This window comes from Magallana gigas, chromosome 3 (genome assembly GCF_963853765.1).
Source record: "Magallana gigas chromosome 3, xbMagGiga1.1, whole genome shotgun sequence".
Classification (NCBI taxonomy): domain Eukaryota; kingdom Metazoa; phylum Mollusca; class Bivalvia; order Ostreida; family Ostreidae; genus Magallana; species Magallana gigas.
In genome coordinates this window covers 30,922,273-30,941,030 of record NC_088855.1, presented here as the reverse complement: position 1 = coordinate 30,941,030, position 18,758 = coordinate 30,922,273, and the positions used below count along the sequence as shown (strand labels likewise).

The 18,758-nt window shown below is 31.9% G+C and overlaps 1 protein-coding gene across 1 annotated transcript; it reads right to left on the bottom strand.

Moving 5' to 3' along the window:
• Positions 1-973: 973 nt before the first annotated feature.
• LOC105338316 (26S proteasome regulatory subunit 7) lies at positions 974-18,733 on the bottom strand. Its single transcript, XM_066079308.1, has 11 exons — positions 18,581-18,733; positions 10,542-10,579; positions 9,414-9,495; positions 6,871-6,945; positions 6,187-6,343; positions 5,726-5,894; positions 4,959-5,123; positions 4,697-4,784; positions 2,372-2,574; positions 1,683-1,779; positions 974-1,327 (listed from the first exon to the last, which is right to left on the bottom strand). The coding sequence occupies exons 1-11, from the start codon at positions 18,648-18,650 to the stop codon at positions 1,170-1,172; spliced, it is 1,302 nt and encodes a 433-aa protein (XP_065935380.1). The 5' UTR covers positions 18,651-18,733; the 3' UTR covers positions 974-1,169.
• Positions 18,734-18,758: the final 25 nt, after the last annotated feature.

Sequence of the window (18,758 nt, the reverse complement as noted above, 5' to 3'; positions counted from 1 at the left end):
TATCAAACATTGTTGCTATAGTCCAAGCTCTTGTAAAAAAATTTCCATCAAACATTGTTGCTATAGTTTCTATCAAACATTGTTGCTATAGTTTGAACTTAGTCTATTAAAAAGTAACAGCTCAAAAATAAATGTATCATTATACTTGTGATGTATGTCGTATTAGGAATTGAAGTAACCACAAAGCCTTCTCAAAGGGCAATGACTTTGTACGTTCTAAGAGTTTTTAGGGTCATATAGTATCATTACCTTAATAACCAGTTAATTAAAGTTTTAATTGTTTGGATAAATCTCGTAACAAAAAAGTCACCTGAGGAGAAAAATAGAAAAAAATGAGAAGAATAACAAGAGGCCGATGGGCCATAGAACTATCTGAGCAACAATAGCCATCATGAAATCAGATATATGGAGTCATATATGAAATATATGTATCTGGACAATGTAGTAGGATAGATTCTGTATCAAAAGATTTTAAAAATTGTTCTAGATATTCTTATGTTAAACATTAGGTCCCTTTTGTAACAGGTTGATTTCATAGTCGTATCATATATTGAGCATTGCAGTTCTAAAGAAGATCTTAAACATTTGTTCATATATCTATAAACCTTATACATAAAACTTTTAGCACCTGGAGGAGTCCAAAAATTGTCCAGGGGGGGGGGGGCATATTCTAAACAATGGAGAATCAAAAATATGTTAAGATGCTCGTATATAAGAAATATCATGTTGATTATTTGAATTTTTGAGAATTGAAATTCTTTTCCTATGTAAAAATTGGTCCTCTTTCATCAATTCAGCAAACCTCGTCTATAAGGTATGGAGTCACTGAGGTGTGAGCTTTGCATAATTATACAGACACATTTGCTGTTCCTCCTATGCAACACAATGTTCAGTTTATGTATTATCACTCATTTTAAATGAACAATTGAAAAAAGTGGAAAATGGTTACAATAAAGGCAAGTAAATATAAATGGTTAATGGCTTGCTTCCTTTAGCTTTTCATGTGGGCTGATCGTTGCAAAACCACATGAAAAACTAAAGAATCATTTTATTGATAAAGATGAAAACTAATGCATCATGTACTTGCACATATTGTTCAAATAAACAAGTTAAAGGTCATTTTTAACTATTAAATTCACAAATTATTTTGAGAGATAGACATTCATTTTTTAATTGTAGGTCATGTATCGGGGTGTAGAACTGAATTTAGCGTAAGCCTTAATCACTTTGTTGACAGCTTCCAAAAAGTCTTTTTCAGTTGCCATTTTCCTTCGTGCTCTGATGGCAAACATTCCAGCTTCTGTGCATACACTTCGAATTTCCGCACCTGTGAAAAGTACAAACATTCCAGAATTGGTATTGTATCAAATAAAGCATCTGTCTTTTGACAACAGTGGTGCTACTGATTGATTTTCTAAACGAACAATGCATACAGTTAGTATAGTTACTGAAATAAACATACAGTGTATATATGACTACAGATCTATTATAATATATGTAGCTCTGAAATCATGAAAATTTGGGTTGATATTTTGGAGAGCTACTTTTTGTACATGCAAGCTAAAAACTTTAATTTATAGGAAAAAAGTTTTGTACTTGTTTCTTTAACTTCCTCACAAAAACTGATATTTTTTGTACAGTTCTAGTTCTGCAGGTAATTAATTGATTTCAGACAGACTTACCTGTGCTGTTGGGACAAAGTCTTGCCAGTAATTCATATCGGATGTCTTTTTCAACACTCATTGACCTTGCATGGATCTTAAAAATGTGAGATCTTCCCTGCAAGAGAAAAAAAACCCCAATCATTTATTGGTAATTAAATATTCATGATCTCATCCAAAAAACAGACCAACCTGTTATACCTTTGAATCAAAGAACTAAAAATTGACAATGAGAATGGCTTTATTCAGCTTAAACATTCTCCATTTAACCTTAAACTCAAATACAAAAGTTTAAAAAACATTTCTGTGGGACCTACATAGTACATTAATGTGTGAACAGTGTTCACATCCTCTGACTTGATTCCATGGAAAAAATAGACAATAGGCCTATGGGCCTTAATGGTAACATACAACAAGATCCAGAGAAATGTCCTTCAATCATTATAAATAATGGCCTGTGCATTATTTAATTGGTTATAACACAAGTATATAAAGATACTAGTATATGGATAGGTTGACAGAGTTAAGTTGTATTCAGGTGAAAGGTTACTTTTGACACTCGATTGATAGTAATGGACAAACATGCAGGCATGGGCACGATTTAAATTCATTGTGCCTACATTGCACATAACATGTGCAATGTAGGCACAATGAATTTTAAAATTCAGATGTTTCACATCATCTAACTTTTAGTTCTTCTTTCTATGTACCTCCAAGTCTGGGAGGCCGAACTCGATTTTCCTGTCAAGACGCCCCGGTCTCATCAGAGCAGGGTCTAAGGTGTCGGGTCTGTTGGTGGCCATCAAAACTTTGATGTTACCGCGGGGGTCAAAGCCGTCCAGTTGGTTAATTAGCTCCAACATTGTCCTCTGTACTTCGTTATCTCCACCTGCTCCATCGTCAAAGCGGGCACCTGTCCATCAAAACACCAAATTGATTATCCAGATTTTTAGACAATGCATTACAACAACATATTTACATATTTTTGATACACTGGTACATATACATTAATCGTATTTATACAAGGACTGTTTAAGGTAATGGTCCATACCCCACTAGATAAATAAAATGCGTACAGAATTTTTTCATATTTTTCAAACATGTATCTGAGGATATCTTCTCATCAAATTTTACCCTGTTGGGTGGTCCATCGGTATTATAAGAGCTAGGGTCGTTGCTAATATAGAACCGATTGCAGAAAATGGCGCTTTTTCATACATAAAGAATATAAGCCTAAGCCTGAAATTTGAATTTCACAAAATCATTTCTTGACTTATATCCTATGTAAAATAAAGGAATTATTATTTCAAAACAAAAATTTTTATGTTACACTTGCTTATTTATCAAAAAAAGATAAATCCGCATACAAATGAGATAAAATGAAATAAATTTTCAAAGAGAATTTAAGCTCTTATAATTTTATTTACGTACAGAATTCTCTAAAATTTTGATGTTATTTAAACCTTAACGCCCTTAATCAACTGGAAATAAAATTACCCAAGGGACCGGCCTTTTCAGCATCACAATGGGCGTATTTTGGGTAAAAATCATTAAAATATATATTTTGAAAAAAGATCCGTAAAAATTAAATTGTGCATAGGTTTATTATTTCATCATTCTAAAAAAATATGTTAAAATTATTGTTAATTAGAAAACATGATTTAAACAAACTGTTGATTAATCTGTATTATTTAAACCGCAAAAGATTGTATCTTTGGATATCGGTAAGTATGATGGATCGAGATCGGTATTTAGAAATTGCAGTCACACGCGTGGATAATGCTAACTACCTGATATGCCTTTAAGACAGAACCTCTATTCAACCTTTTTTTTAATGGTTTTAAAGACTGTTCTTAAAATGAAATAACTTTTCTTCAGCGCATGATTTTAATTCTAAAAACATTTTTTGTTGTTGAAAATATATCTATGCTCTTTGCTAAGCGAATATAGGATAAAGATGAAATAAGTCAAATTATTTCCCCTTGTGTATTTATCTCCCTTATTTATGCACTAGAATATATATAGATCTCGGTCAGGATTTCATTTTGGATGTTTATGGACTTTCAGGGATTAATGTTCAAAGAATTGGATTGAGTTCAGCCTTGTAATGAATTGATGTTTATGCAGGACAAAAGTAAGCGGTCTATATTTTCAAAACGAGTACTCAATCGACACAACCCAGTCAAATTTTCATTTCGCTGAGTAATATGCTAATTGATTGCAGTTTTCAGGATTTTTAATAAATTTGTTTTGAATTAATTTCTAGATCAGCTTGATTTTTTTGTTTTGAAACACATGTACACCTTTTAGCGTTAGGTTTCGATTAGATCGGGCACGGAAAAAACGTAATAACGCGTGAATTACGTCAGACGTTGTTTTGTGACGTATGGATAATTACCTTAATAAGTGTGCAGGCATGTTTGGTTTTGACCACTTCATCTACCCGGCAAGAATGAAATTTAAATACCATATGATGGTAATCTCAGTAAAGCCACATTTAAAAAAATTTTTTTTTCTGAATTATTTAAAATTCTAAATTGATAAATGAATGTTTGCAGTGCGGCTAAAAATTCTAAACATCTTAGTATTCAAAGTTGCCATTTTCGATTGAAATGCTCTTTAATTTTGAATTGAACTTTTATCTGATATTTTACACATGGTGTCACTGACAATAGAATTTATCTGAGACATGTGGAAGTTCTCAGTCATTTTTCCAGAATATAAATCCTACACACAAAGGCAATGGAATTTTTGGCCCTACTTCAACTTGAACTTTCAGCTCAGGTGAGCTAAAACGTTAAAATGTTTTTGATTGACATTTGCCACACAACATATGTTTTACAAGCCACAATGACAGGCAAAAAGAAAACAGTCATAACATGACTCAGATAAAATGAAGATTTAAAATAATCCATACTTAACCTAATTTTCATTGAGAAAATTCCTCTATCTAAGTAAGAAAACAACATGACCTATGTGTACTGTTTCAAATTATATATTGCTATACAAATGTTTCTGAATGTTTCTAAGCATACCTCCAACTGCATCAATTTCATCAAAGAAAATAATACAAGCTTTCTTATTTCTGGCCATTTCAAACAGTTCTCGTACCATTCGGGCGCCCTACAGTTCAAGAAAAAAGAGAGAATAAATGAAAATCCTTAAGAAAGAATAAATCAAAATCATTTACATTTATCAAACTTTGTAGAACTACATGTATATGTTGGTATAATGATATCACTGACATTCATTGTATGTTATTTTGAACAATTAACAGATACTTTAAGAGTCTTTTACCTCGCCAACATATTTTTGCACCAATTCCGAACCAATCACACGAATGAAGCAGGCATCTGTTCTATTTGCCACTGCTCGGGCACAGAGTGTTTTTCCAGTCCCCGGAGGTCCAAACAACAGGACTCCTTTCGGAGGCTCAATACCAAGGTTCACAAAACGCTCGGGCTGAAATATAGAGACCAAGATTTTGCATGACAGAGAATATGTATTGCATTTACTGTGTTAAGCTACTTACATATGTATGTCTTATAGGTATTAACAGTTTTTCATAGTTTATTTTTGACTTTTGTGAAGACAAACAATTCAACTTTCTGTGCTGTCCCCAGTGGTGGTAAAAAATAAAATACTAAGGAGTGAATGTATCTTTACATGTTCAAAGTTGATAATATGAAACCACCTTAAATAACATTAAACTTTGAAAATTATTGTTACAAGTTTGAGTAAAAGTGGGGCTTAATGCCCACAATACACTGCAAGTTGATTTCATGCTAGTTTTGTTCAAAGAGAGATCTGCCATTTAAGTGCAACTTACAGATAAAAGAGGGGTCTCCACCACTTCTTGGTAGGATTGAAACTTACATATAGGAGAGAGGTCTCCACTACTTCCTGGTAGGAGTGTAACTTACATATAGGAGAGGTCTCATCACTACTCCTTGGTAGGATTGTAACTTACATATAGGAGAGAGGTCTCCACTACTTCTGGGTAGGATTGTAACTTACATATAGGAGAGAGGTCTTCACTACTTCTTGGTGGGAGTGTAACTTACATGTAGGAGAGGGGTCTCCACCACTTCGCGTAACTTTTCGATCTGTTCCTTACATCCTCCCACGTCACTGTACGTCACGTCCGGCTTCTCCTCTACCTGCATCATGGTCACTGAGGGGTCGATCTTTGGGGGCAAGGGAATATGAATCTGGTATTTGTTTCTGTCAACCCTGTTATCATCACAACCAATAATATTTGTTGCATTAAAACAGGAATATTTATTTTTAAATTGACAACATCTTACATTTTGAATTAAATCAACAAATTAAACATCTGGATAGAAAAATGTAATATTCTTCCTAGTTCAGATGTTTCCTATTTCTGGCAATTCAATTTCTATTCAAATCATAATTTCTGGCCATCCATATTCTATTCAAATTATTATTATTATTTTATTATTTATGGTCGTCCACTTCTGTTCAAAGAATTATTGCTAAGGTAAAAATCTTGTTGCCTAGTTACCCCACTCTCATCCCCTCCTCTATGTCGGTGGGGGCCACCTGGTCTCCCAAGTCCACCACAAACTTGGCAAATTGTTTGACATTGATAATGTATTTAGGGTCATCGGAATCTGCGTTAATGATCTTAGTACACCTTGCTACTTGCAGAGGCTGTTCGTCTGTAAAAGGAAAAAAACACATGTTACACCTGTAATGACCTGTTACCAAGATGTAGGTGCATGATTACTACTCCTGATATTTTATTTTTAAAAATAAACAGAGGAAATGGATTCACTTTTACATGAAGACAAGTTTGATTTTTGTTTCTATATTATATAACATATAATAAATACCAATAATTTTGAGATCCATTTATTTAATAAGTTAAAAACCTTAACTAGATACAATATTTACAAACATATCTCATATATAGAACCAAGACAGCATCAGTACAGACTATTGTTTACAGGGTTATTTTCGCCTCGTGTAATTTTCACCTTTTTACACTTGCAAACAGTTTCGCCCAGTCTTTAATTCACCCAGCAATTGGTGTTAAAAGAGATAGAATAGGAGACATTGGAATTCGCCCAATCTTAAATTCGCCCACTGACAACGAGGCGAAAGGGGCGAAAATAAAACGGGGGCGAATATTTCCCTGTATACAGTAGCTGTTACACTGATTACATTCCTCGTTGTTAGTACTCACTTTGAAGTGTCTGTTTGTCTGCAGCCAAATCCCACAATGCAGGGGGGGCTAACCCTGTGTCAGACTCCTTGATTCCTGTTGTAGAAATAAACAAAATACAAAATAATCCACATTAGATCCTACAAATTTGTTGGTGTCAAACAAACTAACAAATTTATTAACAAAGATGCTGCTACTCAATGGTTCCAGTATAGGACTTTACACGGAATTCTCCCAGTTAAAAATGTTCTGAAGAAGATAAAAGCTATTGATAATGATGATTGCACATTCTGTGGGAATTCTACTGAAACTTTTGAGAATATTTTCATTAGTTGTTCCCATTCATTAGCTATGTGGAATCAGTTTAGTACTCACATATATATACACTAAAACTTGTTTAATACAAACACGGATATAGCGAATTTTCGGACATAGAAAAGTTTTTTTGAGTCCCCCTTAAATTCTTAACAAATCTTTGCAAAATTTTACGGTTATAACAAATTCGGATATAACGAATTTATGGATATAGCGAACTGATTTTGAGTACCGTAGAGGTGAATAATAACAAAATTTAACACTTTTATAACAAATTTCTTTACAGTTTAAAAAGTTTTCACTACCATTTAACATAATTATTTGAATGAATTTAATTTCATATAAATTTTTCAATTCACAATCTGTTTGCTAAAGGTATCAAATAAATGCATTTTTTTTAAGCCTCAATTAGCAAAAAAATATAGTCTTGTAAAAGAATACATTTATATAGTAAATTCGTTATAGTTATTATTGCATATAACGAATCACAGATATAACGGACCTCGCTATAACCGAGTTTTACTGTAATACTACTTCAGAAAGAATTGGTTTCAATATATCAAATGTTATTTTTGAAGATTAATTGTCCTCTTGTAGACACAAATATGGTTGTGAATTTCCTTATTTTATATGGAAAACTATACATTTTTTACAGTTCTAAACAAAACAAACTACTTCTTCAGAAAGAATTGGTTTCAATATATCAAATGTTATTTTTGAAGATTGTCCTCTTCTAGACACAAACATGGTTGTGATTTTCCTTATTTTATATGGAAAACTATACATTTTTTACTCTCCTAAACAAAAAAAACTTCCATATTTATCTGGTTTATTACGTTATGGTACTTAAAAGTGAAATATGAAATTGAAAAATGTGTATCTTAGAAAAATTCTGAAATGAAAATATTTGACAAAAGATGGTCTTTGTGGAAAAATATTTTTCAAGAGTAGACTTGTATACTTATTTTTCTATGCTTGTTGTATCAACTATATTCCCCAAGCTATTTATTGTATATTCCTGATGAGATTGTGTGAGTGTGTCTATGTGAAAAATTATTTATTGCAAAAAAAAAAAAAAAATTAACAACGAATTAATTGTAATCTCAAGAGGCCTATACCCAGTATATGAGACTTTTCCCTGCATACAGACACTTTTTTTCTCATCAAAACATAGGTAATCACAGATTACAAAGCTCACCAAGACGAGGCATCACCTTTATGACGCATCACCTGTATGAGACCACCTTTATCATATTATATGAATCATGCTTAATGATCTTGGATATTCATTGATACTGTTTTGACAAAATACTGTATATCATTTGTTGAAAAATTATATGATAATCATATGCTAATTTCATACGGTATTATAAGATACAATGTTTATCAACACTTCATCTCAGTGAGCTAATAAAAATGTTTCCTAGTTTATATTTATATCATTGACGTATACTCAGAATGTAACCACTAATTTATTAACACTGTCTATTGGTTCTCGGAATGTATTAAATCTAGACTAATATACCGGTAAACATATTTCCTGTTTTGGTTTCATAGGATGAAGACTAGACACTTATTTTATTATTATATTATTAAATTAAATTGACATCACTGATAAATCATTATAGCTAAAGTTGCTTGGTTCAAATTTTTGGGCTATCAAATTTTATAACATCTCTGTGTAAATTTTCTATGTAAAATTATGACATATAAACATGCTGTTCTATCTAATTGTGAAAATGTTTCTGTGCTATTTGCCCATGGTGATTAGTCATTGAAACTATTCACCGATGGCATTCGATTTTAATCTCGAAACACCTCGGGTGTAATACTAGTCGCTCATTAAATTCAAAGTCTGATAACTCTTAATTTGTTTACCATCAAGAAAATCTGCATTGTTGACAAATTACGTTTTAATTGGTATAATAAGATACCTATTTACTGACTATTTAGAGGATAGGAAGTTTATTGTCCCCCTCACCAGCAACTTTTTCTCTCGGTTTCACCTCGTGAAAAGTTGCTGTCTCAGTGGACAATAAACTTGCAATCATCCTCAAAGCCAGTAAATATGGGTATATAATATATAAATTCAATACCAGTGCTATGATTTTAAAGTAAAGAAATATAACTTTCATTGGGTTACACAAAAGTCAAAAGCACACGTGCAATGGAAGTGTAATAAAAAGAATCTGATGAATTTTGTCCCCATTGTTTCCAGATGGAATCACATTAAGTTACTTTTAACATACCTGCCAACTCATTTACTTTCTTGACTCCATTTTGAATGTCTTCTTCAACACTTTTAATGGCTTTACTGTACTGACCAACTCCCTGTAAAAGATCAATCAAACTGAGCACAGCAAAATAACAAAATTGTGACTTCACTATCACCTATCAGGATTTAGATGGAAAGGTGTTGCTTTATAAGATGTATCTAACTCAAAAATATGCAGTGCATGTATTAATCAAAGTACTGAAGAACTGACGGGAGTTGATTTTGTCGATGTTTATTTATTTTAAAATCAATGATATGTTATTTTGCATGACAAGTACATGTATACGTAGTTTCTAATTTGAATTACGCATATTTTTATAATGTGAATTTTTGAACTTTTTCGACTAGAATGTCGAGAAACCTCCATATGAATCATGTTAAATAATATTTAAAGATAAAATTAACTTAATCAAACTATGTATCAGTTGTAGAAATATTTCTCGAAAATTGTATGGATCCAAGCAATATTGAACTCTAGTCTCATTCAACCAAACGCTCGGCTGACACCGTAAATCTCCGACAAGGGTTTACGGAGACAGCCGAGCGTCGAGTTGAACGAGACTACTATATTGAACTCTGGCGTAGGAATACATACGACTACAAAAAATATTTAAATTGTTCGTACCATTTAAAATCTGACTATTTTTAAGGTATTTGTAACTAAGTTTCCTTGAAAAACAATGCTTTAGCATACATTACATCGAATTCATTAATTATTTTCAAGAACTAAGTCTTGTCAGGAGCAATGATTTGTGCTGAGGTCCAACCACTGTTTCACTTTCGGTTTGTCCGAGTGACTGCATAGGAGAGTTGATTAAAAATCAACTCCCAAAAATTCAAATTATTTCACACGCGCATTGATGAAGTTTTCCTGTCAATTTTTCCTTTGATATGCCGATCAATAGAAAAACTATTAAATTCATTTCTTTAATAAATATTATTCTTTTAAAATGTACATGTATGTAGTCTGCAAATAAAATTGCTGGTAGTCTTTGTTATGCTTGACAATTTTGATATTTATAAAAAAATATTTTAACAGCTGAAGAACAACTTTAATTTTCTTATTTCATCTAAACAATGTAAATATATAATATATACTTACATATGTTTTTAACAAGGCAATATCCCCTTCATCCAATGCTAAAAAAAAAAGAAGAAGAAAAAATAAGTGGCAAAATGCATTGTGTATATTAACTTATTTTTGTCTTACTCTGTATCTTAATACATGTATTTCAATAAACAAATGCATGATTTTTCATTGCCTATAAAAGGACTTGGAATTAAAGAATTTTTTTTTTTTAAAGTAACGTTTATCAATCTAATCTGCATATGTTGTTGAAAGAAAAGGATTTAAAGATACAAAGAAATATATATGATTACAGATTTGCCCCAAAATTCAATATTTTTAAAAGTGTTTCAGGGATATTAGATTGTTTTGTAGATGATTTGCAATTACTAGTTATATTTCAACTATTTGTCTCATTCTATAGTTGCACTTAACAGCAGTAAATGACATCAGAAATGAATTTTTTTTTTGATGTTACATGTATTAATCTTGTAAAGATAAATCTTAAAGGTCCATTGTAAGAACCAGGTAAGATGCCATTTTGTTAAAAAGGAAATTTTGGTGGGGGATGCAAATGCATGTCTGTACAAAGTAATCAGTGCAGTGTAATTATGATTACAAGGGGTCATTTCAGTCCCTACCACACAGTACTAACTCACACTTTACCTGATGAATTACATTATAATGTTATATGTGAGAAGAGGAAAGTGCATGCATCATTTTGTTAATAACATCAATGCCAAATTTATCTACTTTTATGTCTCAAACCCATGTCATTGAATATAATGAAGTTTATCCTCAGACCCTTAAACCCATGAATATAATGAAGTTTATCCTTAGTCCCTCAAAGTCCTAGACAAGAATAGCTTTAAGCAATTATCAAAATTGACTGCAGGGAAAACAATTCATTCAATCGCTGTACTCACTTGGTAAAAGTAAAGAAAATTTCTACGTTTTTTTAAGAGTCTTAAATAGAATTCCCTTTTATTATCAACAAATATGTGATTTTGATTTTGCCTTGTGTGAGGCATACGAGAAATAAAATGCTACAAAAACATATATAATTCTTGTATTCTATTGCTTCAAAAAATTTTAATATTCTTAATAATCGGCCCAAATCGGCGAGGGGGTTAAAAAGTTGTTGCATACTTGGTGTATTTATACATAGTTAGGGTATATACTATAGTATCTCTTTCCTCCCCTAAATTTATCAGCTTATTGATAGAAATTCAGAGGCCTGTGGTCTAAACAGGTCCAGTACAATCTCCAGATTTAGCTATATAGCTTGAAAAAGCTTTATAGCTTTATAAAGCTATTCAAAATAGCTTGAGAAAGCTATTTATGTGCAGTTTTTTAAAGAAAATATTTATTGTAAGAAATGGACAAAAAATCGCAATTAACTTGCTAGTCATATTTGCACAATTGACCATTATAAACTTGACCACAATGAAAGATATTTTTAACACTGCAGCTTTTAAACATTTATAAGCAAAAAATATATTTCCATTGTTTGGGTAACTGTTTACCACTTTGTGTGCAATGAGGCGTGGATAAGTATGATTTCTTCTCATTGTAATAAATTATTACCAATCAATTATCTTGTTTACCATAACTGACCTCCTTTATTTATATTTCATTCAAGAAGTAAGTACTGTAACTGTGTGGTCATGAATCAGTTGCCCCAAAACTTTAAGTGCAAAGTCTCTTAAGGAGACGCAAATTGATGAGTAATCATTACATGCATGGTTCACAGCGCTGATACTAAAACAAGTCCCACGGGGAAAACAAGTCCCACGTAAGTCCCACGTAAGTCCCACGGCAAATGCAGCTATATATCGATATAATTATGATTGATTATGATTAAATGTGATAAAATAATTATAATTCACACAACAAAATATTTTTATAAGCTTTTATTACGGATTTATCGACAAAAAATCAGAGATGTTGGTAAAGGTAGATAACTCGTACGTAGAATTCATACGGTAGCAGAAGAAATCTATATGCCCGCCGTTTAATTGATGGATAATTTTAATTTTCTCCAACAAAATAAAATCTAATAGCAGTAAAAAGTTGACTTTATATTCATTAATTAACACAAACTAAGTAAAAATCAGGTAAGTAGACAACTCATACGCAGAATGCATTCGCCCGACGAGAAAAGAGCACTCCTGCCGCTTACCTGATGGGTTATTTTAATGTTTTATATTTTCTAACTTAAAAATGATCATATTAATAAAAAAATTTATTATGCCTTCACTGAGGCTTTTATGATAAATTATGATAAAGTGAAAGATTTAAGAACTAGTCTATACGAAACACACAAGCCCGAAGGAATGTACATGTGTACGCTTAAATTACCCTTGTCGAATACCTACCTATATTAAGGATATGATTTTTTCATTACCTTAGTTTTTTTTTTAATCAACTGTACGTACGAGGGTTGTTAGAAAACTTCGCGGACAGTGATTTACGGCAAAATTACTGTGAACTTTGTAGGATGGCGTTTTTTTATTAAATGACTACCATTTGAAAATAAGTATGCAAAAAATCATGTGAATTTAATTTTTTTCCCCAAAAGATACGGCGATTTTTACTTTGCGTGAATTAGATTTACGGAGCAACATTTCATATTTCCACGAAGTCAAGTGACGTCAAACAACTGAAAGTCAAACATGTTACTCTTTTTCAAAGTAAACACCTTTCAGTTCCACACACTTTTTAAGACATTTAACCGATTTATAAGATGCACGTTCATACCATTATTTGTCAAGCATTTGTATAATGCCTTTTGTGGCATATCGTAGATCATTTAGGTCCAAAAATTTCGGTCTACACAGTTTCGACTTCAGATGAGGAAAATTAGCGAAATCTATAAGTGCAAGATCCCGGCTGTAGGGGGGGGGGGGGGGGGGGGGTGCTGCAAGGGCTAAAAAAAACCCAGTTTTTCCATCTTTAAACCTCTGTGGTTCAAGTTGTAAACGTTTTTCCTATAAAAAAAAATAGTAGCATTCATATAAGAACCCTTTGGTCTCCATCGGAGATTTTCCTGCGTGCATACAAAATTAAATGACGGCCCGGTGCTCCAAGATGTCCATAAATATAACAGACGTCAAAGTTTTTGACTCATTTTTCAAGCGTTGTTCGTCCAAGTTCGGCGATAAAACGGTCAGAAATTCTTCAACTTAAAACTTTCATAAATTGACCCTCATAAGTTATTGTGATGTCATATGAAATATCGTTTAAAAATATTTTTATGCACTTCAACGGTACATTTTCTTAATAAGGAAAAATGCGTACAAAATATAAAAAATTAAAAAAAAACTGACATGCTCCGTGAAGCATATTCATCAAATAATTAAGCTGTATATTTTTTATGGTGCATTTAAAACAAACAAAACGTTTCATATTTCTTAGAAAATAAAAGTTAAATCTGAAAAGTTTCGATAGTATTATGTAAATAGTCCGCTCACAAGTCAACTTGTCCGCGAACTTTTCTAATAACCCTCGTATACATGATTATTATTAATATTAAAACGTAATAAAAACCATCCGTTTATCCAGAATATTTTTGAGGGGTATATTCAGGTTTGTTAAGGGAGGGGATCGAGGAAATTTAAGAAATTTGATTTGTTCCACGGGGGCGGAACTCCAACTCCCCACCCCCGAATCCCATCTAGATTCAGCTCATGAAAAGTATGTGATCGAAAATCATCTACAAAGCCAAAGAAAAATTCTTACATCTTCTCCAAGTTTTTCAAGATGTAAACAGTTACTAACATTGTACAGAACTGATTGTGTATATACGAACATGTGCGTGCACTTTGCTTTAAACGTATATTCTTTCTCCATATAAATTTACTAAAATTATGAATTTTGGAGAACAAATAATTATAAAATCTGGAATGCTTACACAAATACGTTAGCCTGTTCTTTTTCATTTCTAGATCTAAGACTTTCACTGCCTAGTTCACTAAACTATATGTAAATCTTCAAGTCCTGATTTTGTTTCCAAAAACAAACATTACATACGTCATTCATATGACTGTAGCAAAATTTTACATTGCATGATATCAGTGTAACGAATGTAACCGGGTATATTTTGGTTTCAATTTTCAATGGAGGAAAAAAAAGCACCCGGTTCAATGTTTAACGTTGTAAAATGATTCAACTCAATGACATGGCAATCTTCTTGGTTAATATATGTCTGGTCTGTTTAGTAAATAATAGTGAATTATACTTTCCTTTACAAAAACAATTTTGTTTTTCTGTATTTTATAAGCTTCTCGAAGATAGTAACACACGTTTAAATGTTTATGGTTATGAATGTACTATAGAAATTATACTTAAGTTTGACTAGTTAAAACACTGATGGCTTATAATATTTTTTGATTAAGTGTTCAGTGTAAGTGTACATGATATATATAAAGATTGAGTGTTATTCGTCTTCAATTTCATATAGATCACATAAAGATTACATATAAGTTTTAATTGGGTGTCAGAAACTCTGATAATTCTGTTGCATGTAGCGACCTTGCTCTATCAACGGGAATAATAAAAGTGGACTGCATAGAATTTTGAAACATAACTTTTTTGTGTTTCGTAGATCTACATTTGAGAGAGAGAGAGAGAGAGAGAGAGAGAGAGAGAGAGAGAGAGAGAGAGAGAGAGAGAGAGATGGTGTGGGGGCTGTGTACACGTTGTGCTTCACGGTCGTCTCCCAATATACAGGTAGGTAAAGGTCTATTGTTTCTTAAGCGACAAAAAAACCGTTCAATTCACACAGAATATACAAGAAACTAACACGTGTATATATACACGTGTATAGGTAGAGCCAACGATCACCAATCATCTTTGGACATGTAGCCCGCCCCCCCCCCCCCTTCCACTAGCCCCAAATATTATAGTAAAGTAGTAAAGGAAATAATGAGCAAGTTATTTTGTAATTAGTACATGATTTATAGAGATAAAAAAAAATACATTAATCAACGTGTTTGTGTTCAGATTGTGACAATGGTCCCGCTTCTTCTTTTTTTTCTTTTCTTTTTTTTATACAAAACTCTGCGTGTAACCGTTTGAGGGAAAGTGAAGTGATAATTGTTTGTCGTATGAAAAACATATACACATGTCAATAAATAAATGTATATACATTAAAAAATCAATAATATTTGGTAATGCAGCCATGCATTATTCTTGCATTATTCTTGACTTTCTTTTTATCAGGGACGTATACACGTCCCTGTTTTTATCAAATGTAAAACATTTCTCGACCTTCGATTCATTCTGTTCAGTGTGATTCATTAAAATTGTCGGAATGACATTTTGCTTTTCGAACATTTAGAATGTGAATGTTGCAGTGGAACTCTTACCGACTCGCTACAAAAATATTAAAATATGTCTATCAGTTTGAAAATGATTGATATATTGGCACAGATTTTTTGTGCATGTCCTATAGCTATTTATTTATTTTCCTACACATTCAATCCCGTTTGCTTGATAGTTTTCTCTATACATGTATTTTAATTGTATTGAAAATATACATGTACTAGAACAGTTAAACGCAGGTTCAACTACATATATGTATATATATAAGTATTTTTCTCTCTCGATGTTTGTATGGTTTTTCCGTTATTGAAGAGAGAAAGAAAGAAAGAGAGAGAGATGGATGGAGAAGACAGAGAAAGAGATGAAGTGAAAGAAGGAGGGAAGACAAAGAAAGAGAGAAAGAAATGCATGTTTATAAATATACAAGTACATACTTGTATACATATACGATTGTGTGATTCTAGCTGTTATTATGAATAATTCGATAAAATAAGAAGTCGAAAACATTTATTTCAGTAGAAAGTTACTTTTAACATATGTATAGATTTCCATAGGTTTCCGAATGAATTGGGGGAATATAATGGAAATTTCGAGAAAACAGCTTGATTCCTTCCTGAAAATTGACAAGCAAACAACTATATATTTATACTTGTTTTTAAAGCCTTCTCTTTTATCGTAAGGGTTTCGAAAAATATGACGATCTCTGCTGGTTTCTATTTTTGAAACACGATTTTTCATTCATTATGTAGAAAAAAACATTTAAAACAGAGTTGGTCTTTAGACCCAAAGATCGTGGAACAGACTTGTGAACGGTAAGCTGCCGTAGACTAGAATGCATGTTCTTGCTGACAATAACAATTTAATAACAATACATCTATATGTTAGTATAACTCATGAACTTCCATCAAATACCGGTATTTATTTCAGTCATCATTCTTTTTTCTTTTCTTTTCTTTTTTTTTTTGGAGTAGATGCAAGATTTTTTCTTTTACTTTTAGGAAGATTTTTACCACTAACAGACTTTTCATGAGCTGATCTAGATTGGATTCGGAAAATAGGGTGGACCCCCCCCCCCCCCCCCCCCGGAAAAAAAAATCAAATTTCGTAAATTTTCATCGTAAAGTGACCAAAAATATGCCTCGACCCCCTCCCCCGACAAACCTGAATACCCCCCCCCCCCACCCCCCAAAAAATACCCTGAATGAACGCATGAATTTACTGGGTGGGTTTAAATACAAAATTTACACATGTCGGAAATTTTGTATTTACACCCACCCAGTAAATTCAAAATTTACAACATGACAGTTCTTAGAGAGAACAGAACTGCGTCAAACTTAAAAGGAGTGATATACGGACTATATAAAACTCGTATCACCCAACTTCATGTAATATAATAAATTAATCACAGCAATAAGTAAACTTCTCTTCTGAACATAATCATAAGGCAAAATGTTAACTTTACAGCCATCTGAAATATTTTACAAATAAAATGACATAACTATAAATGGCAGGCGTACATTTTAAATCCACAGTCGTAAGAATTCTGTGTTAGAGATTTCCCTTTATTTTTTAGTCATTCGCGCTTTTTTTTTTCTAAATTGGCGTAAAGAAATATATAATTTTATCTATGCATTTTTTAGTACAATGAAATAAAAGACTAACATACAAAAAATAAATAAATAAATAAATACAATAAAAAATAGCAATTAGTTGTTTAGATTATGGATTCTGCGTAATTTTTTTTTTACTTTCATGATTTTTACTAATTTAGTGAGTGTTAATTAATAAATGTGGTATTTTTTTTTTATCAATATTAATATGTTCATTTTTTAAGTTAGAAAATAAAAGTAAAACATTAAGATCGCCCATCAGGTAAGCGGCAGGTGTGCTCTTTTCTCGGCGGCGAATGCATTCTGCGTAGGAGTTGTCTACTTACCCAACTTTTACTTAGTTTGTGTTATTTAATGAATATAAAGTCATTTTTTTTATTGCTATTAGATTTTATTTTGTGAAAGAAAATTTGAATTATCCATCAATAAACGGCGGGTGTACAGATTTCTTCTGCTGCCGTATGAATTCTACGTACGAGTTATCTACCTTTACCAACATCTTTGATTTTTCGTCTATAAATCCGTAATAAAAGCTTATAAAAATATTTTGTTGTGTTAATTATGATTATTTTATCACATTTAATCATAATCAATCATAATTATATCGATATATAGCTGCATTTGCCGTGGGACTTATGTGGGACTTACGTGGGACTTGTTTTCTCCGTGGGACTTGTTTTAGTATCACCCGTTCACAGAACAGTTCAAAGTTAAAAACTATCTCTGGACTAAAGTGCGATTTTTTTAATATACTGATAAAATTACAAATTTAAGAAAAATGTATGACAAAATAGCTAAATGAAGCTACTCTGAATAGCTTAATAAAGCTATTTAGCTTATTCAAGCTATATAGCTAAATCTGGAGATTGTACTGGACCTGCTAAAGTCATTGTTTTCGACTTTCCTTCATGGTGATTAAATAAAAAGCAAACATTTTTCAAAGGAACACAACTGAAATTGATTCAAGGGAAAAATATTGAATTTCTTCATTTAAGCGTCATCGGTTTTTGGGTCCATAACTGATAAGAACTATAAGCTTCAACCATTAAAAATTGTAATTATGAGAAAATTCGGCCTACATAACCAAATCATTAAATGGTGTATTCCAAACGTTACAAATCTTAAGGAAATTGTGTTAACCTTGTATAGGTTTATCTTCATCTTTATCTTCCTTAGTTTTTCTTTGGTCAGCTCCTAAGTGATCCGGCATTTTAATTTTAAATGTTAATAAAGAAAAAAATGTCTATTCATATAAAGGAATTCTTCAATAATTGAAGGTTAGAAAAGTCTTTAGATTTAGCCAAGCCGATAATATTTT

What these genes read in the sequence shown, in the direction of transcription:
- LOC105338316 (XM_066079308.1), bottom strand. Translation starts at nt 18,650, where the DNA reads ATGCCGGATCACTTAGGAGCTGACCAAAGAAAAACTAAGGAAGATAAA. An exon ending in TGGAGACCCCTCTCCTACAT is followed by an intron (nt 5,124 to 5,725) that starts GTAAGTTACACT and finishes TCTATATTTCAG; the next exon opens with CCCGAGCGTTTTGTGAACCT. An exon ending in TCGGCCTCCCAGACTTGGAG is followed by an intron (nt 1,780 to 2,371) that starts GTACATAGAAAG and finishes TTTCTCTTGCAG; the next exon opens with GGAAGATCTCACATTTTTAA.